At 40.7% G+C, this 22,778-nt stretch overlaps 1 protein-coding gene and 1 long non-coding RNA gene across 4 annotated transcripts in view; both read right to left on the minus strand.

The window, feature by feature from the left end:
• EPM2A (EPM2A glucan phosphatase, laforin) overlaps positions 1–8,720 on the minus strand; it is a 41,943-nt gene extending 33,223 nt beyond the window's left edge. The window contains exons 1-2 of one of the 3 annotated variants that reach the window (XM_030022393.2): positions 8,404–8,514; positions 7,144–7,949 (exon numbers count right to left, since the gene is read on the minus strand). In XM_030022393.2, the coding sequence (XP_029878253.1) occupies positions 7,144–7,237 (94 nt within the window). In that variant the 5' untranslated portion in view covers positions 7,238–7,949; positions 8,404–8,514. Of the gene's footprint in view, positions 1–7,143; positions 7,950–8,403 lie in introns of all 3 variants that reach the window. The other 2 variants (XM_041125280.1, XM_030022392.2) reach the window with 2 other exon arrangements.
• Positions 8,721–13,971: 5,251 nt separating this feature from the next.
• On the minus strand, positions 13,972–21,632 carry LOC115345194. Its single transcript, XR_003924750.2, has 2 exons — positions 15,403–21,632; positions 13,972–14,242 (listed from the first exon to the last, which is right to left on the minus strand). It is a non-coding gene; the product is annotated as an uncharacterized LOC115345194 (long non-coding RNA).
• Between the last annotated feature and the right edge of the window lie 1,146 nt (positions 21,633–22,778).

Here is a 22,778-nt window from a genome sequence, read left to right on the forward strand (position 1 = left end):
GTGCAGCCTCAAAGATTTGGGGGAATTTTAACAGCATTTCAACTTTTCTGTTCCTAGAGCCACTAGTAAGGCAAAGAAAATCAAATCTGTTTTTCACTCGCCTGTTCATCTTTGCAGAAAAGAAAACAAGCACAAATGCCCTTTGAGAAAGGGCAATACACAACAGGAAACACATGTTTTTACAGCTCAAACCACTTCTACATTAGTATTTTACTTCATCTTGTTTTTATTCATATTGTTCCAAGTGGCAGAACATTGGTTTAATTATTTATTTTGGGGAGGCAAATACACAATCATTTGAAAACCTCTAAAATTCAACCATAAAAAAGGGTAAGTTAAATATCTGAACAGTACTGATCCTCTTGTTAATCGATCACGTAGACTTTCCTAATCAAAGAACAAAAGGAATTTGGAAGAGTTTATTAGAAGATACAGGTCCTAGTTTAACCACTAGGGTAGTGCTCTTTTTCCTTCATTAAGGTCCAGAATGAGGACTTATGGCTCCTGGTTTAGTGCATATGAAGGATGATCAAAGCGCCATATGAAGGCAGCTGGCTGCACAAACAACCAAACAAAAGATTAAAACCAAAGATCTCCACATAAATGATAAATGGCAGTAGCAAAAGATGGAGACAAGAACAAAACGAAGGAAAAAGAGATGATGATAAAGTAAGGAAAATACGTCCAAAGATCAAGGACTGAAAGAAGATAAGTGGGGACCAGAAGAGGATCTTCTAAAATTCAATCTAATCACATACAATAACAGAATACAAAGGAAAACCTTCAGTTACTATTTTATTATAGCTGTACTGAAGAGATGAAAGAAGTATAATCCAATAGTCTGCCAAAGGCACAGACTCATCTTGACACAGAGGACAACTGCACACAGATTGCATAATGTTCTGGAACAGTCAGACTAGTGAAATTATCAGCTTGATCTTAAAAAATAATGAGCAAAATCTGGGTCAATGAAATTTCTCAGCACCATTAAGTGTGGTGCACAAAAAAACCCATGAATGACTGAAAAAAATAAGATTGCCTCTTCCACTGCCTCGGCAGAGCTCTTTGCAGCAAAGCCACTTAGTGTACTGCTCAGCCACAGCTCTCCCAGCTACCACCTTGTTGCATACCTTGCTGGAAGTTTTAATTTTTTTCTGTTTTTTCCTGCGTGAGGGAAGGTATGTAGAAACTCCAGGGCACAGCAGCGGCCATAGAGGTGCCGTGTATCTCATCCCTGCCTTAGCCAGATCCTACACCACAGGCGTACGACTTCCAAACCTCCAAACCCCAGCAAGGTCAGCGTGTTCCTCAGTTCACTGCAACCTTTGAAAAACCACAGGGCTACGTGGATGACCTTAGATACACACATTAGCTTCAATGGCAACTAAAAAACTCCAAACAGCAAGCAGCCAAGGCAATTTTCAGATCACCTACTTAAAGATCAGTAAGAGCAAAGACTTACTTTTTTAATCTGCCATAAATTTTGCATGAACCAGCAGGCTTTACATGTCAAGTCAAAATTTTAAGTAAGCCTAAATATTATAAATAATTACATTTGCAATATTAAATGAGGTCCTTTAACAAGGTAAATGAACATCTTGAGTTCATGCTTAGAAATTCCCCTGGAAGAGTTTAATAACATCATAAGCACTATCAACACTCTGGGGGCAGAAGAACAGGGAGGGGTTGAGGAATAGAAGATTAAAAAAAAAAAATAGTAATAGAACAACAGGAACTAAAGGAAACATAAAAAAAAAAAATCTCTGAAATGAAGGATTTAAGATTAAGTATTTGCTACCTTCCTTATCTTTCATACCAATATTACAACAAAGAAAAACCTCAAGTCCTATTTTGGACACAATTCTCACAGTTATCCGAACGTGCTACTGCATGGTGTCATTATCAGACATTACTCTAATTGAACTTCCTTCACTACACTTCAAATATCCAAATTTACTTATCCTTTACACCAGATTCTGATGTTAAGGTCTCCCTGCAGCCTAACTGTCTGAATGAAATTCAATCTCTGATATCCTGAAATAGGATCTGTCCCCATCCCACCAAGGCTAAATTGCTATTGATTGTTAAAAAACAGAGCAGGGGAGGGCTGAATTCCCCTCACTGGAACTGAGCGAGGTCAGGTATTTTGGCAGTTTTGAGTCTGGCACAGGCTCTTAGACTGGAGTCCCACCTTCCTGAAGTCTCAGCAAAGCCCCCGAATAGCTGCCCTTTGGTTTTACACCTCTGACGAATAGCACCAAACACAACATTTGAATTCTCTATGTCATGTACTAACCCTTATTTGTATGCTTAATAGAAGTATGCCTGCTTTGCTTTTTAATGCTACTTCTTTCTGCTGTCAATAAACCATCTTCCCTTTAGATTCTGAAAACAGTAGATGAATTTATTGTTTTACTTGAATACCTAATATTACTATACAGCAAAATTGTTAATTTGCCACACCTAGTTCACTAACTCCTTCTCCATGACGGGTTTGATTTTCAGAAATGTTTCCTTGCATTTGCCAGCCCCAAAGAGATATCCAAAAAGCAGACGACTATTTCTATCATACCCAGCACGTTTATTTTCTACCAGACTTAAAGCAGGCTGTTTCAAATTCTCATTTGGTAGGGCTGATACATACAACCAAGGAAACAAGTTTTAAATCTATTAAAAACTGGGCTGAATTTGAGATTTTTTTAGTCTATTAGTCTACTCCTAAGAGAATTCTTTTTATGGATTTTTTTTTTTAATTATGCCAGAATTAGAACTAAGGGGTTTACAAGAAAGCCCTCCTCAGCACTTAATGCTGTTAATCAACAAGGCTTTTTCTGGTTTTAAATCAGAGATGAGAAAATAAGTTTTCAAAGGCAACTTTCAAAAACATGTTTTATTTCTCTCTCTAGGTCTGCTTAAGCACAGGTGTTTCTCAGTGGGAGCTGCTACTGTACTAAGAGTTTTTAACCAAATGCCCAGTCTAATGATGTAGATTAGGCCAGAGAAAAGCAACTAAAAGGGAACTCAGCTCATGTAAAAAAGAGGTTCTTCTCAGACAGATGGTGGAAATAATAATAAAGGGAATGCAGATGATAGAATAATGGCCGATAGCAACAAAATGTATAATGTAATACAGTCTTCCTAACTGCTTTGAAACTCTCTGTGGCATTGTACTGTGTATTACTGATTGTTACTTTCTACCATACCAGAAAAGTGAACTACAGGCAGGAAACAAACTACATCAAAATAGTAACCACAGTAAAATCTTAACCAAAGTATCATCCCAGTTACTTATCGCTTCTCAGTGCTTCTCGCCATTGAAAATAAATTCTCGATCCATATTGCATGCTGCTGTCACTTGGAAGTGAGGGCAGGGAGTGAAGTGGGGGGTGGGAAATATGGTAAATAAATCAAGAATTTGCATAAACAATGCATTTATTGTAACTTTACCATTATAACCACAAATGCTTTAATTACGCTCTCACAGCAGTCAGAGCTGGCCCCCAATTATCTCTGCAGGTAGGATATGACACATACCTGCCAAATCCAGAGGAACGCATGTGTACATACTTATTTTTATTCTTCTAATTTTGCAGTTTCGTGGGCCGCTCTCCGTTGTTTTATTGATCTCCAGTAGTCTGCTCAGTCTAAGCTGGTTAATGCTGACACACAGATAGGAAATAATGACAAACTTGCTACCAATTAGTTCTACCATAATCCATGCTAAACTAAGTATGTGTCTCGAGGGGGCTGAAGAACAAAAACACCAGGAGCTATTGTGCTTTGTAAACAAAAGTTTCCCTCCATTCATTAAAGAGGTATTGGGTAGTAGATTTCAAAGTTACCCACTTTTACTCATAAAGTTTCCTCACATCTGAAACACGTTAAGGCATCCAGCATTGTCCAGAAAGCAACAGCGTTGCACAAACAAAATGCGTATTACGCACAATTATTCAACTACCAACATCCAATTGTGTTTTATGTTTCTTCCTAGTCCCTACCTACCTCAGAACAAGACTGGGATGGGGGAAGCAGGTAAAGCCCTGGATTATTTTCAAAAGCGGAACAGATTACACTAAATACTGATGAAATGTGCAAGTAGCTGCAAGAAACCAGGCAGTCGCTGGCTATACACAGGTAAAATGGCGACACCCAGTGGGAACAACACTACATAAAATATCTGCATTAAAAGAGGTATGAAGAAATGTTACCCTCTCCAGGTTTTGGGATTTTTTCTTTTCTTTTAATAACAGAACTGCTACCTGATTTTGGGATCTGTAGATTAGCTTTGGGAAAGAAAGAAAAAGAGATGCATCTCAGTTACAGAAAAATAATGTTGTGTCCCACTGTACTTCTCCAGAATGGCCTCAAAGAATTTTTACATTGCTTTTATCCTGCTATGGCTTCGCCCCGAATATTTTTTATTCTGTTCCAATCTCTCCAACTCAAAAGGCAACTAGGTATTAACTTCCCACACAGCCCTTAAAGAACCTCCCTCATTAAAATAAGAAATTATACCTGGTTTGTTCCACAAAGTTGAGGCCAACAAGTGAGATTGGTTTAGGTTTCAACACACTGCCGCTTTAAAAATGGATTTTAATGTGCCTTACCATCACCAACGTTTTCAGCCAATCAGGTGCTCAACTCTTGAGAGCTATGAGCAAATTTTACTTCTCATATTTTTTACATTGTGGTCTTATGAAAACCTTTATTACTCCATAAATGTACCAGGCTTTTTGAACTATCATCAGAAGTGTACAACGTCCAACAGGTGGCTTAAACTGTAACTAACAAGCTCATAGGAGCATGAACTGGAAACATTGGAAGGCCCACGTACCTAGGCACAGGCTGCGTAACCTGACTGTTTCTAAATCGAACTGTGTTGCATTGTTTGCTCTGGGCCCCCAAGAAACCACAAAGAACAACAGCAGCATGTAAGTGCAAACAAGACACCTCCTCTTCTCTCCTCCCCACCTCCCCAAAACTAGAGATGGGTTTTTTTGGAAGGAATCAGGCTCTGCTCACCTGTACAAATTACTAAAACGTAGGTTGATCATGCTTTTCAGCTTTAACTGGCAATACTGTATCCATCAAGCTTCAGGCAAGCACCAACTACATCAAACTAATGGTTATGTGAAAATGGATCAACATTTTAGAATATAAGCTTATAATTTTTATATATATTTCTTCCCCTTCTCAAAGCATAAGGTTTCAATAGACTGTATTCCATCATCTCAGAATACAGTTTGGGGCATACCCTTAGTAACTCCTCTGTCCTTTTATAGAACATGTATCTTCTATAGCACCTACAGTTTATTTAGACCAGAGTAAAGGGGAAAAAAGGCATAGATGAGTGTTCAAGCATAAATTCACAAAAATAAATTCAAGCATAAGTTTCATCTTGTATTTATTTAGTTTTTACAGGAGGCACAATATACTTTTACTTTCCAAGCTGAAAGACACATAAATAAACCCAGTTCTGAAGAATCTACATCAAAAGCAAAGTACACAGAAAGACACATAGGATGCAGCTGGGAGGGGGAAAACAAAAAAAGGTATATACATTCATTTATTTTTTCTAACAGGTAAACCTATTCCCAGGTTCTAAAGCTCAACATAACCAACCTGTTTTCCACAGATACCATAACACAGTTAAAAACTCTCCTGGGTAATAGGCCCACAGACGAGCTCACAGCAGGAAAGTAACATACCATCCCTGTAGAAGAAACCTCACTTGGGCCAGAGCGCATACAGAAATCATGTGATTTGAGCCAGAAGAGCCCAACAGCTTTAAGTGACAGGCCCGGGATGCAGGCTGGCATCATCTCCCTAGGATAGCAGAGGTAAGCATCTGACCCTTCAGGAGCACAAGAGAAGCCTCCTCTCCCACCTCATCCTCCTAGAGAGGGGAACTAGTTCCCTCCAGACACAAGCAACAAGCCACCAACCCTCCCGCAGACCAAGTCTTGCCTGAAGGCTTCCTACCAGACTACCTGGCAGAACCCGAAGGCCACAGAACACTGGCTCATGACTTTGACTCTTCCAGCCCACAGAAATAAACACCCTTACTTCATCCTTCACTTTCCAACTGCATTGGAATGACTGTAAGGATGAACTAAACTTAAAACATATGATGCAACATGTACTGTAGTATTATAAAAAATAATATCCATTACTAGTGGAATTCTCACATGAAGTATACCGACACAAAAACTGGGAGTAATTTTCTTAAATATAGCACATTATTTCATATCCAATATATGTAAACATCTGACATCCATAATTGGACAGGAGTTTCTGTGGTTACAGATGAATGCCCCAACTCATAAATTTAGAGCAAGTATCATTCTGCACCTTCCTCTATCCCTCATGACCACGTCTTCAAAATTCCAGATGTTCTGTAACTGCTAAATGTCTCCCAAAGCACATTTTTCATTCTAAACACATAGGATACTAAAGAGACAAAGCACAGCATTTGCTTATCACCAAAAAAAAGTTTTGTTCTTTTTTTAAAAAAGGTAGTTGTCTTTTCAAACTGTGATTTTTACAGGAATAAACAGATGACAGCCAAAACTTTCACTGATCTACAGTTGGAAAAAAAAAAATCATTAAAACAAAAGACACAAAAGACTGCAAGATATTGCTTAATTATTGGATAGAAAAACATCCTTAAGCTCCCTTCATGTAATACAATAAATTTCAGGCTTTAAGCAAATTTAGTTCTTTCTGGTAAATAACAACTTAGAAAAAAATGATTGATACGAATGTCTAATTAAAAAACCCCTCCGCATTTGGATGATATGCCCATTTGTTTTCTATCATTCTAGCTAAGCAATAAGCTCAAACTGCTGAGCATCCACAATGACAAGAACAGAATCCCACAGAGTTAATCCTAAAACTGCATCAGTAGCACTACTGCCAAAACAGAATATGTTTATTACTCAACAGACTACATTTACTCAGTGCACTCCCAGGTCTGGACAAATACCTTGAGATATCATTACTTCCAACCTAGACAGTAACCATCACCTTACAGTTGCAGATTCTCTAGAGACTGGAACACTCTATTATTATTTCTATATTCTGTGTGTGGTGAGGACCTCTTTATATACCCATATGACTGGCATATAATGTACAACTTGGCACCTTGAAAAGAGACCCAATTCTGCTTCCTTGGACAGATGCAAAGATTTTTATTCCATAAATTCACTTTTCCTGCATTTCTGCAAAAGAAAAACATGGTTAAAGCAGGCAGAATGTACTATTTATTTTAGCTGCTAAACAAAACAATTACTATTACATGGTGTAAATAGTACTTCATGATGTAAACTTCTATGAATGTACTATTAACACATAGTCCTTTATTAGTATAAAGAAGAAAAACCAAATGCAACAGTTATGACGACATGCATGATTTAGTCTTATGTGACAGAACAGCAGTTTAAAAGCGTGATATGTGTTCTTAATACGGGTGAAGAGCAACTGCTCTACAATGTGTTATTTCGGTATATGGATTATAGAACTATTTTATCAGTTAAAAAAAACCCCTCACAAATTACCTAGTCATCTGTCTTCCTTTCACCAAGTCCGATCCATTCCTCAGTGACAAAAGGTATATTTAGAGCTTTATTTGACTTGGCATACAATTTTATGAGTGTTCTCTCTTATTTAAGATACTTAAATATATCAGAACAGCACATGGGAACTGACTAAAGTTATTCAACATTTGACAACACAGGACAGGGGAAGTTCATGGTGGAAGTACTACAGAGACAGCAAGAAGACTGGAAAAGTCGTGACAGAACTCTTCCCTATTTTGTTTTTTTGTCAGCAATTCCAACGGTAAAATTTACCAGCCTGAAAATGCCATGGTGACATTTCAGCTTCCTGAAATAAAAGTAACAAATCACACCTCCTTAACGGGCAAGTAAGAAGTTCTGAATTCTTTACTTCTGCGGAGAGAAAGAACACAAAACATCAGGACAAGGGATGCCTGAAGCAAGAAAGAAATAACGGACCCGCCTCACAGAACTTTTAGCAGCCCAGAAGGGAGGCTTCCTTCCGCGCTCGCTCTCCGCCACCACACGGTCACAAACCGGTTTCGTCAGCGAGCGCTCGCGTCATGTCACGACAGCCCAGGAGGTTCGACCTGCAAGCGCAGTTCGGGCCTTCCCTGTGCGGGAGGCGGCCGCCGGCAGCGCCGAGCTCAGGCTAGGGCCCGGCTGGAGGGGGACCGCCCTCCCGGGCGACGCTGCGGGGCTCCGGGCGAGAGGCGGAGCCGCCGGCGAGCCCTCAAGGAGGGGAGCTCCCATCGCTGCTCCGTCCCTCCAGGCCCAGCCGAGGGCCGGCCGGCGCCGGGCCGACCCGCTCCGCTCCCACCAGCCTTACCGCCCGCCCGCCCGTTACCTTCCCAGAGGAGTTCGCCGCCCTGCCGCCGGAGGAACTTGTACCAGAAGGGGCTGGCGGCGTCCTCGTCCGGCAGCGCCACCTCCGCCAGCCACAGCGCGGGCTCCTGGGCAGGCAGCGGGGCGGTCGGCCGGGCCGGTTGCATGGGCAGGGCGCGCTGCGGGTCCCACCCGCCCAGCTCCGGCCGAGAGCCGGCCACCAGCAGCGAACCGCCGCCGCCCTCCGTCATCCGGGCCGGCAGCACCACGCCGAAACGGAAGAGCATGGCGGCGCCCAGCGGCCTCCGGCTGCGGGGGAGACTCCGCCCTTAGGCCGCGCCGCACGTCCGGAGGGGCGGGGCGGGGCGCGGCGGGAGGCGGGAGCGGCCCCTCGTCCCGTCAGGGCCAGGCCCGGGTTGTGAGGGGGGTTCGGGGCCCGCCCGCTCGCCCGCCCGCTCGCCCGCCCGCGGCTGAGGAGGCTTCCCTCCCATAACAGGGGTTGGGAGTGCAGAGTCTCCTAAAATTAGGGCTGGGACGGAGAGTTGTCTCTGCCGGTAAATACTAGGGTTTCCAGGCGCGTTATGTGTACTGGCTTTGGCACGCGAGCGTTACTGCTTTGTTAAATGAAGCTACTGGGACTTCTCCTGACAGCCCAGACTTCACTGAGCGCAGCAAACACATCATTAAATGACTGCCGTACGCGCAGCATCACTAAAAAAGTTTAGCCTCAGATAGCACTTGAGCCTCCGTCGTGTTGGTATCTTCTCTGCAGACAGGCAGGTAGTCGTGGTGAGACCAGAAATGCGGCGTACTGGGGGACGTAGAAAGCCTTTTAAAAAATGCTGTAGCTCCCAACTGTGGGCATTCTGTTTTGCCCTTCTGGCTGTAATTTGGCAACTCCTACATGTAGCAATATTCAGGGCTTGCAAAGAATGACTGAGAAAGAGGATGCAATCCAACCATTTATAGGGCGCTCCTCTGAATACACCCATTTCAGAAGCAGTTAAAGGACAGAAACGGAGGAGTGGTAACTTTATTTAGGTCAAGTTCTGGGAACAGGATGAAGGCCTTTCAATGAGTCAAAAGAAATCCTGCCTCAAAAGATGGCTGCTTGTTTCCTGTGTTCAGGGGCGATGACACGCTGAAGTGTTTGCGCTGCCAAATTTAAGAGTGCTTTAGCTCATTTTCACTGATCCTCATTGAACTTGTGTAAGCGACACACCACCACTTCTGCAGACGTAACCAAAGCTAAGGGAATTCTGGCTGTCCTCCATGCATTTCTGCTAGCACCAGCCCTCACTGTAGCACTGCTGCCTTTGTGGAACAGAGCATTACATTTTAGTCTTTGCTTTTGCTCAACCTTGCAGTTGAGTAACCCATAACCTATCTCATAATTGTGTCTTTCAAATATCTACCCCTTTACCATACACCTTCATTTTAGAATCATGGGCAATACAGAATGTAACAATGAACTTTGGGGTTTTATCCCAAAGTTCAAGCTTGACAGTAGCTCTAAAAAGCACCCCAGCATATGCTGTTTATGTAAAACCGTATGCTTCTGTTTGTTCCAGTCACAGCCCCAGCTAAGAAACTGCAGGATCCAACAATACATCTGATATAGTTTAGTTCCTGGCTGTTGTCTAAGCTCCAGTGTAAAGAGAAACCAGCAACACGAGTACCTTCAGACAAACCTTAACTTCTTTGTGCCTGTAAGTACCGAGTCCTCATCTTAGACCTGTAAGCCATGTGGAACAATAAAACAATTGTTCTTTGGACTCTGATGTGCCAAATACTAGCTTTAAAAATAATCAGTCCATTTCTTCTCGAGGCTCTGCCTTAATCCATTTTGTGCCTGTCAGTATTGGGTGTTAGATTAAGGTTAAAGATGACAGAAAGCGACAAACTTGACTTCCTGCTCTTTCCTCAAAACCCCTAGTTCAGATTAGGGTTAGCACAGAGAGGTCAAACAAGAAAGGCTGAAAAACTGGATTTATTGCTGGATCCTGCAAGACTGAAATAAAAACTAGAACTGGAGATTGGCTTGGGACTCGGAAGTCCCATGGCTTGGGTTAGTTGGAATAGGACAGCAATTTTTATTGATGAAATTATGGACTGAGCGAGGGCTGTAGACAGGATAAAATGGATTCTAGTTAGATCTGAGACGGGTGAGCTATAGGTACCATAAGGTTTGGGTTTAAGCTCAGAAGCAAAGGCATACGTGTGGTTTTTCCATTGCTAGATTCGCATGGTCCATGGATTTGTCATCTCCTAAACTGGAATTTTAACTAAAGAGGGGAGGTAGGGGTGGGGAGTTACATTTACTGTTACTGTTTGGGCTTGCAGTTCATGAAGTACTTCCACTGTTGGGCCATTGCCATAACCCTAAATTTAGTTTTAAGTGTCACCCTAAGCCTCCTAAGGAATTAACAATAAACTAGTTTCCTTTGCCAAAATGACTCCTTACCCTAGTATTGCCTTAAAAGCCTTCCCTATAATCCAGTCATCTTTTACTGCCACAAAATTTCTTTTTTTTTCCTACATTAATTTTCCTACATTTTTCCTCATTAAGTCCTCATTCCAACTTGGCAAGCCTTACAGGTCCCATCAAAAAGCTTCGGCATAAAGGGGCCAAAACCCTAATAATCAAGTTGCTTTTAATTGTCCCAGAAACTGTTGTTAACTGTTCATTCCTGTGGGAACAAACTACCATCTTAGTGGTCTGTCTGAATTGTAATAATGTTGTGCCTTTGTGTCCTTAACAGCTGTTTAGGATCTAGCAATATACTTAACCTACAGGATCTACTGAGTGGAAGCCTCGATTTACTCAACTCTAACAGTAAACTAGCAACACAGTGATGCTTAGTGCCAAATTTATTTTAAAACCTTCGATTTATTGTCACTGGTACCATCCCAGGTGTTCGTCAGTGCTGACTGTGTTTCTAACTGACTAAATGGGAAGAATTGTATGAAGAAGACAGATTATTTTTCCACAGCATTAGTATCCAAGAAGGGGCTCTAGAGATCACAGTCTCTGCAAGAATCAATTGCTTTGTGGCATTTCTCCTAAATTGTACTGATAGGTCTAGCCTTATGTAATTTCCAGCTCATTAGCCTTTATGTCTGGTTTATTATCCGAAATTTGTGCAGGTGGTGGAGATTTCACAGGAGGAATCACCGAGGCTCTGTACCAACTTAACATCAACAGTTGCATCTTCAGTTTCTGCCTAATTGCTGTAGCTAAAAGGGTTCTAAGGGGAAGTTTGAATGTCCAGAAATTGGAGCTGTGATTACATTTACGTACATGTAAAACACATTTAAAGGCATTTTCTGTTGCTGTGCACTAAACTTTTGCAGAGTCAACAAATCTAACTTTCTACATAGGGCCCTACTGAAATACTAATGCTGAAATTCTGTGTTCATACAAATCCCATTGCTGTGGATGATTAACCAGGCAGGAGAGGTATGTTTATGGTTTTCTTATGCAGCAGAAGTCCCTCTCATTTCTTACATTGTCTCTTCCTGGCATAAAATTCTTCTGGTATTTTTGTGAACTCAGAGTTTTGAACCATTTGTTAACATTCAGGAAACTTGGACAAAGTATTACTGGCTGAAATTATAATAAAGAAACTAATTAAGAAGTTTGACAGTATACAGCAGACCAAAATTCAACTTTCCAAGTGGAAAGTCATATTTTTCTTCACAATTTTCTTATTTGAAAAGTGTTTACTAGGTATAGAAACAGCACGCAGTTATCTGAACAACCTGAACACTACTAAAATGACAGATGAACTTAATACTTCCATGCTGGGGTAGCCTGTGTCTGTGGCATACATGTTCTTTACTGATTACAAACTTTTACACCAGGGGCCAGTTTGCTGCTTGGCACAGCTTTATCTGTTGTTGCTGTACAGTGATCTCAAATGATAATACTTCCAAGTAGGGAAATCTGTAGTGAAGTTGGAGTTTGAAAAACAAAACCAAAACACAAATACTGAAAGGATCTGGCTGGAGAAGGGAGGGGAGTGGGGGGTGTCTCTGATCGCGAGTTGTGGGTGATGTTTAGATTAGCTCTGCTCCTTCCTAGACTAGCCTTTCTTCCCTTTTTAGGTCATTTTCTTTCTTGTAAAGATACGGAGAAAGTGTTACTGCAATTTCCAAATGTTTGTGCTAATTATAGAAAAGAGAAAGGCAGCACCCTGTACAGTCTTGCTTGTAAAAGGGAAAACATTTATATTATGTGGTAAGCTGATTTGGAAGTATTGGTGATTTCTGTAAAACAGTTGTTGCTGAAAAATTTAGACAGCCTATGTTTCTTCAAAGAGATTGAACTAAATATAAAGATACCTAGTCTAATGCAAATAATTAAAGACAACTGTTTTAAGAGAAAATGTATTATGTTGATTAATAATCTAAACTAATCAGTGATCTGTGGATCCAAACCTTCTAACTGAAGTCTGACTGTCCTTCTCATGATAATTCTGATAGAAGTTTGAACTAACACTTTCACTGTTTATTCTGATTTCACAGGACAGCAGCTAAGAAAAGAAAAGCTGAGATTTTACCTTTCTAGTCTGAAGGCTGAAAGAAGACTAAGCCATTTAAGAACCTGTTACCAGATAAGCACTGCTATTCTTATTTTTTAGTTTTAGGTGCTGTGTCAGAGCAGTGATAACTGCATGAGCTGTTTTAGCTGCTGAGTGCTAGGAGCAGCCTTTTATGCAGACTAAGCTACACAAGTTCTGGCATGACAGACCATTTTAGGAGTTGTGTTGGAAAATTATATTGTAATAATAGGTAGGATACTACAGGAGATTATTTTCACTTTTGCACTGGGGTTTGCATAGCATATTTCCTTAAAAAAATAGTTTGTTATTTTTAGAAGTAACTAGGCAGCATAAATACGTGGTAACATCACAGTAAACATTACGGGAACACATCCAGGAATAACTGTTCTGGTAGGTTTGTTTTTTCAAAATCCAATAAAAATACAAAGCCATCTCTGCATCGTCCACAGCTGCAAATGTTTTGGGAGCTGGAGAAAGTCCCAATGTATTTCAGCAGAGGGCCCTTTCAGCATGCCGTATCAGCCTCATCAATGCCCAGATATCAACAAATACGGCAGACAAGCCCAGCACACAGCTGCCTTCCTGCTTCGAAGCAACCCACACAATTCTTGGAGGGACGCTCCAGGCCAACCTTGCATATCTGTGGAGCGTCTGCACCAGGGTAATAATATGTCCCTAGGCAAACCCAGGGTTCTGGCAGCCCTAACAGCAATGTGACTCTTCTGCCTGGCACAGAGGGACAGGAGAGAGGCCAAGGATATACTCGGAGGGCTTGTGTAAACTCCTATAGGAGAGTAAAGATTTGATGACTGCAAAGTCACTTGAGCTTCTTAAGTGAAAACCAGTATGTAACAGTAAATCATTACAACGCCAACTCATTATAAGGTACATTGTTTGAAACCAGCCTCTTACTGCCAATGGTATATCAAGTTTCTTGTTAAAATATCTACCTCGGGAGGGGGTGGGGGGGGAAAGTGTTTCAGCCCTTTTGAAACAAGGCACAGTGTAAAAACAAAACACTTGACTGTATGGAATACTAAAACTTTATTCCATTAATTAGGACAGTACAATCTGACCCAAAATTGATGTGCAATATGACAGATGAATTTTTAAGTAGAAGAATGTGCCTTTTTTGTGGACACTTACATAATCCTTCCACTTTCAAAAGCAGATGCACACAGACCCCAGTCACTGTGCTCCAGTCTAATGCACCATCTGTAACTGGAGTACGGTTTCAGTGCGCTTAGGACCCCCATCAAATTACTGCTTGATAGAACGTTCCTGTGCATTATACACCTGTAACCATTTTAAGAAAAAATTACTGTTTAGTTTTCATTATGCAGACATTCTTCTTCCAAGTGTTTTAGGTATGGCCAACAATATTTCAGAAAGTCATACACAGCGTTAGAGGGCAAAACATTTGGCACAGTCTTTAAGATCATAGCATCACTTAAGTATTATAAATTATGCTTAATTTGCTATCTTCAGAATATAAACTACTAAATTATTGATCTTGAATTCAGGAACAAGAAAAATCCAGTTGCTGTTGTGTAAAAGGTGAGAAAATGCACTTGTTAGTTTGCAAAGCAAACATGGGAAAGAAAGTTAAGAAAAGTTTCTTCTCAATATGCTCTTAAGCAATACATTTCTAGCTCCAAAGCTGACTGGAACTTAAAGTACAGCATTAAAAACCGGAAGTCTTGCAGAAAAGTCTTCTGACTAGATTTTAAGGAAGTTAGAAATAGAACCATTTCATTGTATAGTAATTAAACAGCTTTGTTCCCTTTACTCTTTTTAAAAAAAGTAAGCAAACACAAACTGAGGGATGCTACCCTGCAAGTCATGACCTGTATAACAGGAAAGGGAACAGAGGATGAAATGTAGAGATGATTATTCATTTGAATATACAATTCTCAGTGGTTACTATATGCCTCTCATAATACAAGAAATCCAACTTATTGGTGACTGACCTTACCAATCAATTTCTTTCTCCAGATATATTAAAAAATAGTAACAACTTAAAGCCTTTTTCTTAGACTGAAACTGGATTAAAAAAAAAAATCCAGAAGTGGTCTTTAGATAAACAAACTATCTTTAATGTCTAGGTAAAGTGGCAGCAGAAAGAAAAAAAAAAAAAAATCCAGAAACCACTCTGCTTCCTACCTGACAGTCCCACCACACACAAAAAATAAGAAGAGGTTGTATCATCAGCCAAATCTAATAAAGAAGTACATTTAATTCTCAAGTGTATAATAGCATACAGAGTATCTACTCCATTATCTTCTTTCCTTGTATGAATATGTTGCTGTATCACTGTATCAATCCAATACTTTGCTGCTGCTTCCTCATCTTCTTGGTTTCATGCATTTACCAATTTTTCAACTGCACATTTCTTGTTTCTCTTTTAAAGGAACTTTATTTCAGCTTATTTGGCAAGCTTCCCTGAATTCACTTACCTGACACACAAATAATCCTTGCTGAGGAACAAACACTGTTTTCATCCAGCCGTAAAGAAACCCTTGAAAATAGGAATTGCAGTCTAGAATGAGAGTGTAAACAGCCTGCAACTTAGCAACCTTCCACAGGTCACGGCAACAGCTCGCAGCCAAGAGCCAGATGATGTGTATGACATACTTTGGAGACTAGATCATAGATGGGGCACTCCTACTACTTAATTTGGTGTGTGTATGTTGCTGTGTACCATAGTGACCTGTTTCCACTTGAGCTTGAGTTGTCCCACAGATGCCTTCCCATTAGCACAGCCAGTCCCTCAAGGTAACCCCAACATGGAAGCCACAGCTGGCTACTCAAAAGCTGTACCTGGCCCCTAAGTCACCACCAGCTGACCACTTCTTGGTTTCTTCTTCACCTGTTTTGAAGGAATAACAGTTTGGAGATCAGCCCAAAAATAGATCAGTCGTGTTCATGAACAATATTACAATAGCCTTTGAAGTACAGTATGTACTTCAAATAGTCTCCTTGTAGAGTTACACTTGCATTACACATATATCTTACATCGTCTTGAGCAGCTGTGAGCACACTTCCATTTTCAAATGACATTGTCTTTCTCAGTACTTTTTGCTCCTTACTGCATGAAGATAGAATTATACAACCTGTCTGAAACTTACTATGTCTTCTCCCCCCAAAGTGGTGTTAAGTTTACCGAAAAACACCACCTAGATCTAATTATCCTACTTACAGATTCCTTCTTGGTTTACTTGTGTACGTCAAGTCATCTGCACATTCACATAGGCACAATATTCTCAAGCTAAGATCATTATGGAAGGCTTAGTGCTATACAAAATATTGTTGCCAAAAGCCTTTCCTACTCCAAGATAAACCTAAATAGAAAAGTTCATAGATTCACAGACTAGTAACAGGCACTAATTTGGCCAAAATTGAATAGTTCTTGAGTATGTCACTCATGACCTCAAATTCCAGGTAAGTGGAATTATTTTCTTAAATTATCAATTAGTTTTTGCTTCATAGCAAACTTCTTGTATGGGAAACTTGTAGAATAAATCCTGATCTGATCTCTCACTTTTCAGGTTCCTACCCATAAGACAATGAAATAGAGTTTTTAAAAATGTATTTATATATGAATTGTTGGAACTAGTTTGCATCGAACTAGTTCCATACAAACTTCAAGCCCTCTTTGAGTTCCTGTGAGCCAACCAACCTTTCTTTGTAGTGTGCAGTAGTTCTTTAATGTAGTACAATATCACGTTCCAAGTTCTCAAGAACGTGATCTTGTTTAAAAACCAGTTCTTTACACTGCATACATTTATGAGTATTTTTAACTTATTACTGATTACAGCTATCCCAGTGGTTAAAATATTCTTAAGGAGGAAAAGGGAAAGGGAATAGAACTATTAGACCGGCCTGATGTCCAGTCTGGATAGACAGGAGCGGCACAGTAAAGCATTTGATGAGCAGTTACTAGATTTCCTTTGAAGCATCCACATTTCAAATGACAAACTGAAAGCAACAATTAAGCTCTGTATTTTCAGTTCTACTGTAAGTATGAAGATGCAAATAAAATAACTTTTTTTTAACTTAGTAATCAATGATACTGATACTGTAACTATTCACTACCCTGACTGCATTAAATGGCACAAAAAATAAACTGTATCCTTCAGCATTTCAAAAAGATCTAGGTGTGATAACTCAGTCTATTGCTTCCATAATCAGAACTTCTGAGAGTATCTGTCCTGACCTAGTGAATACGACCGGTGCTATTGCACAGTTCCTCCTCACCAGGAACAGCACTATATTAAGTGAGGTACTGACTATGTGTTCCAAATAACAGACCACTTACTTTACGTTTGCTTTCTGAATTACCCCATTTTCAGCTATACACCCATTTCTTTCAAATTACATGGATTCTATCAATATATAATAACCAACAAGCTAAAATAATTGACGGGGTTTTCTTCAACTATATTTCTAAGAAGTGATTATGCACACAAAAGGCATATTTAATATTTGCATGTTGATTTGCATATTCTTCTTAGTAACTGTCTACAGGTACTTGTTTGTCTGTTATCTACCATTCTACTGTGGGACAGTTAGAAGTCTGGCAAAGTTATCAACGTCAATACGTTTAAAAAAAAAAAAGTCAAGCCTGTTGCCACGTGTGACCAGTTGAATAATCCATGCTACAGCATGCGCAAAGCCAAGCACTGGAGGTGAGATGGCAGTCGCAGACCTATCCACATTCATACACAACCACCATCTGAAGGAGAACAACTTCAGTATTATTTTATTCCAGAAAGATCCTATACTGAACAAGCACAAGACTTACATCTTTTTAGACCTAATACTGCAAAAGCTGAGCCCACCATTGTTCACCTGCCAAAGTAAATGAGCCAAGGTGGCATATTCTGTTGGAACAACTACATTAGATTTATCTTCTCATGCTTTTCCTTTCAGTATTTTTAAGGAGAGCACAAATCAGTATTCATATCATTCTGGTCTCCATGTCTTTGTAGGGAAAGTTAAACCAATCTGTCTTACCAAATGAGGTTCTCTGACATTTTTAAACACTAAACCTTAAAAGGTGGGTGTTTCTTTCTTCATATTTAAAAAGCGTAAAATAAAAACCACTGACTGTTAGTGCCTTCACTTACTAGTAGAAAGATTCATAATGACTCCAGCAAAAGCATTCCGATTTGGAAGCCTAAAGCCAAGACTTTAATTATTAGAGGTAACAGATAAACCAGTACCCTCTATTGATTTTATCAGCATAGAAAGGATTAAGTCACTCTGGAAATACACCTTCCATTTTCTATGCTTTTAAGCCATATATTTGGGTATTTAACATTGGTGCAAGTTTCAACTTAAGACTTTATGAAAATAAAACTAATTGCTGTTTCTAAAGCTATTAAATAATGCTCTTTAATATAATTTAGGCTAGTATGACTGCAAATTAGGAGTCTCACTGGGGAGAGCCAGTGGGATGTTATTTTTGAACAATGCAAGGAAAATAACAGAAATTAAGAAAAAAGGCAATAGTGCAAAGAAACTGTTCACTGTCTGTACTACATAGTCTTCAAGAGCAGCTAATAATTCTTCTGCTGCCACTCTCAGCCATGCTTTTTGCAAAGCTCAATGGATTTCATTAAAGTTCACATACAATCAGCTCAAAATTTAAAGGGGATAATTAAACTTCAGCTCCTGATTTGGATAGGATATAAATTTTTTTGAACATTGCAATTCTTCTCTGCCTCTCAGAAATGCTTGCAAATATAACAACTTTTTCTTTAAGGACATGTCCTCAACCAGAGAACTATAGAAGGGAAAGCTACTGAATTGTTACTTGACAGCTGAGTAGAGTGATGGATGAATTGCACATTATCACCTAAAAGAGCTTATTTCAGACTTGGAGAACTAGTACTTTGTTCTAGAGCTGAGATATATTTTAAGCAGCAAGCAGTATGACCTGGATTAGAACAGTCTGAAAATTGCATGGAAGTCAACTGAATCCACTCATTTCCCCACAAACACCTCTTTTATGTAAATTTAGTAATAGTGTTATCATACACCAGAACATGAATATGTACAACACGTATATCCCTGTAGCTAATAAACTTAAGACTGTTCTACTGAGAACAAAAATACTCAAAAATCTGTGAAAAGTTGTATTTACATAACAAACCCAGCTGGCATCACTTTTCACTCCAGTGCTTCTGAGTCAGATAAACAAGTTGCTGGCAGTCTTTCCTAAGTAAACATGTTCTGTTAAGGTTTCTGTCCATACCACTACAGAATGAATGGCTTTGTATTACCTTTATTATTCTGTATTTATTAATACTTGTTTTGCAGTGGCATATCTTTGTTCAAACGTTAGTACCTGCATAAATTCAAGGAAATAGAAACCAACATGTTTGATACATTGATCCAACTAAACACAAATTGAACTCTGCATGAATTTCACAGAATTACTGTAGTCATAGCTTTACCATCTCACTTCATTTCAATGTGATCACATCTATACAATCCATAGGAAGCAATAAATAGTGATTATTTTTTTTTCCTCACCCAAGCTGCATTACGGACGAGTTTGTCAGAACATCCCCTTGAAGCCTAACAGCAACTTTAAAGGTCTCTGACATCAGCATCAAACAGTGTTTTGAAAAAAAATCATTACTTCTATTGTTAATCCCACTTACACCGATGTAAAAACCCAATAGACTAGCATTTAATGTCACAGAGGGCAACAGAAGTGACAGTAAATCTGCTGGGAGAGTGCATTTGGCAATGATGGGATCACTGACAGTACAGGCTAGATGTTGGCTCCTAGCATATCCTGAGGCAATTCCTCAATCAAATTATTTGTGGAGTAGTATGTCATTAGCTGGGTTACAGTAAATGACCAGATAAATTCTCTCAATCTGTTCCAGCTGCAAAGTATAACACATCTGCTAACACTACCATGATGTCTCAGCTGATTAATGGGTAACTCATTATATTGCAGTAGCTGGCAATTATAAGCTATGTGGTCACATGTGTCTGGCAGCAGGTAACTAACTCCCTTCTCATGGGCGAGTCCCCAGCTAATGATGTGCAACTGGTAGTGTTCTCCCTACCTTCTCCAGTCTCTCCTCAGCTTAGTTGCAGCTTGAGCACAACTCAAATTTTACCCCTGTGAATGCAAGTCACTCTAACCTGATACACTGCATCAAACTTTGAAGAAAAACATTCTCATATGATCTTCACGTAACCATCAGGTTCTTGCTCAAGATCCAAAGTAGCACAGCACGCTTCAGTTTGGCCACTAGTTAACTTTTCCCTGAGCTCTGTCAGGTCACAACTGCCAGGGAATACCCAACCACCTTGTGTGTTGTTCTCAGTAACTACCAGAATTAACACTAAGTTGTTCATCCAACTTCTGTCAGTTAAGAGTGGCTTAAAGTTCAAACAGAATATTCCAAAGGCAGGCTGTGCCCTAACTCTCTCAACCCTACTTTTCCTGAGAGTATACCTGTGGTCAGAGCAAAATTAAAGACCAGTTACAATTTATCTTGACTAATTGTCAAAGCATAAATTATACCATATTCTCCACCTGTTTTGAATATTTCTTACTGACATTTTATTTCACCTATGGATGTTCTGTCCAACCTTGTTTAACACACCTAGATAGGAGGTAACTATTTGATACAGGTTTCTCTGTTATTCTGGGAGTGCTTAATGTAGTGGAATAATTTAACATCATTCATTCTATGAGGAGAGAAAGGTGAAAGCAACAGAGAACTCAGAAGCAGCTCTCACAGTGATTAAAATGTGAGAAACAGTGCCTTATTAATGAATGTTCATTCTCTACTTAATTTGGAGACAAGACAAACTGGATCTTCCACATTGAAATGCCCTAACCATTCAGCTGTTACTCTGAACATCTCGCTTGCTTTCTTGACATAAACCATACCAAAAAGTTTGTGTTTCATTGCAAAGCAGAAGGAAAATATAGATAAAAACCTCATTTTTTTCCTGCAAAACAATTACAGCTTTCCAGTTGAGTATTGCTGAGTGACATTAAACCACAGAGCCCACTTTACTCCATCATTAACACTGCAACCCTGATGACAAATCTAGTTAAGGCTTCAACACCTGCTCTGGATCAAAACCCAAGTCAAACTGTTCAACCACTTGAGTAAAAGGAAACAAGGAAGTTGTCTATTAAGAAGCGAAATCTTTTGAGCGGTGCTATTGTTGCTAATGCATACTATGAGTACATATGCATTCAGTAATTTAAAACCAAGTGCATTTTAGTCTGAGCTAGGACCTTCATGACATGGTCAGACCCTTCCCTCTCATGTAGCAGGGATGGTGCTCGCCTCTCTTGCTAAGTCACAGGACCTCATCATCTCATATATGGTGCAAATCAACACAGTAAGCCTTGGATCTCAGCCTCCCAAGCCCTTCCGTGTTCCTTCCAGCTTCCAAGCCCCACTGGAAATGGCATAAACAGGCATATGGAGGATACATCTCAAGTAGCTTTCCAGTGACTACAGAACAGTCCTTTTTCTACACACACAGGATTTCTCTTTTTGAATGGAGACAACTACACCTGAGAAACAAATTGCCACACAAACAAAAGAGGTGAAGTGCTTTCTAATAGGTTTTGTTCTTGGGTTTGGTCTTGGCTGGCTGCCAGACACCCACCCAGCCATTCTTTCACTCCCCCTCTCCAACAGGATGGGAAGAAAGATGGAAAAGCTCCTGGGTTGAGATAAGGACAGGGAGATCACTCACCAATTACTGTCACAGGCAAAAAAGAATTGACTTGGGGAAAATTAAATTTATTGCCAGTTAGAGTAGGATGGTGAGAAACAAAGACAAAACTAAAGACACCGTTCCCCCCACCCCTCTCTCCTCTTCCCAGGCTCAACTTGACTCTTTCACTCCTGACTCTTCTATCTCCTTCCCCCCACAAACAGCACGGGGGGGTGGAGAATGGGGGTTGTGGTCAGTCAATAACAGCTCCTCACTCCTGCTCATTCCTCCTTGCACTCTTTCCCTGCTCCAGCATGGGTTCCATCCCATGGGATACAGTCCTTCACAAGCTGCTCCAACATGAGTCCTTCCCACGGGCTGCAGTTCTTCAAGACCTGCTCCAGCATGGGTCCCTCCCATGGGCTGCAGTCCTTCAGGAGCACACTGCTCCAGCGTGGGTCCCTCCCATGGGCTGCAGTCCTTCAGGAGCACACTGCTCCAGCTTGGGTCCCCCGTGGGGTCACAAGTCCTGCCAGAAAACCTGCTCCGGCATGGGCTCCTGTCTCCACGGGTCCGGAGGTCCTGCCAGGAGCCTGCTCCAACGTGAGCTTCCCACGGGGTCACAGCCTCCTTCAGGCACCCACCTGCTCCGGCGTGGATCTCCCTGGGCTGCAGGGGGACAGCCTGCCTCACCATGGTCTTCCCCGGGGGCTGCAGGGGACTCTCTGCTCCGGCGCCTGGAGCATCTCCTCCCCTCCTTCTGCACTGACCTTGGGGTCTGCAGGGGACTCTCTGCTCCGGCGCCTGGAGCATCTCCTCCCCTCCTTCTGCACTGACCTTGGGGTCTGCAGGGCTGTTCCTCTCACATTTTTGTCACTCTTCTCTCACAGCTGCTGCACAGTGTTTTTTATCCTTTCTTAAATATGTTTTCACAGAGGTACCACCAGCTTCCTTGATGGGCTTAGCTTTGGCCAGCGGTGGGTCCGATGCAGAGTCATCTAGAACCAACAGCGTTCAGCATGGGGCAGCCCCTAGTCTCTGCTCACAGAGGTTCCCCCCTCCCATCCCCACTACCAAACCCTTGCCATATAAACCCAGCACAGTCCTGTCCAGGACAAAG

Source organism: Aquila chrysaetos, chromosome 8 (genome assembly GCF_900496995.4).
Source record: "Aquila chrysaetos chrysaetos chromosome 8, bAquChr1.4, whole genome shotgun sequence".
In the NCBI taxonomy this organism is placed as follows: Eukaryota; Metazoa; Chordata; class Aves; order Accipitriformes; family Accipitridae; genus Aquila; species Aquila chrysaetos.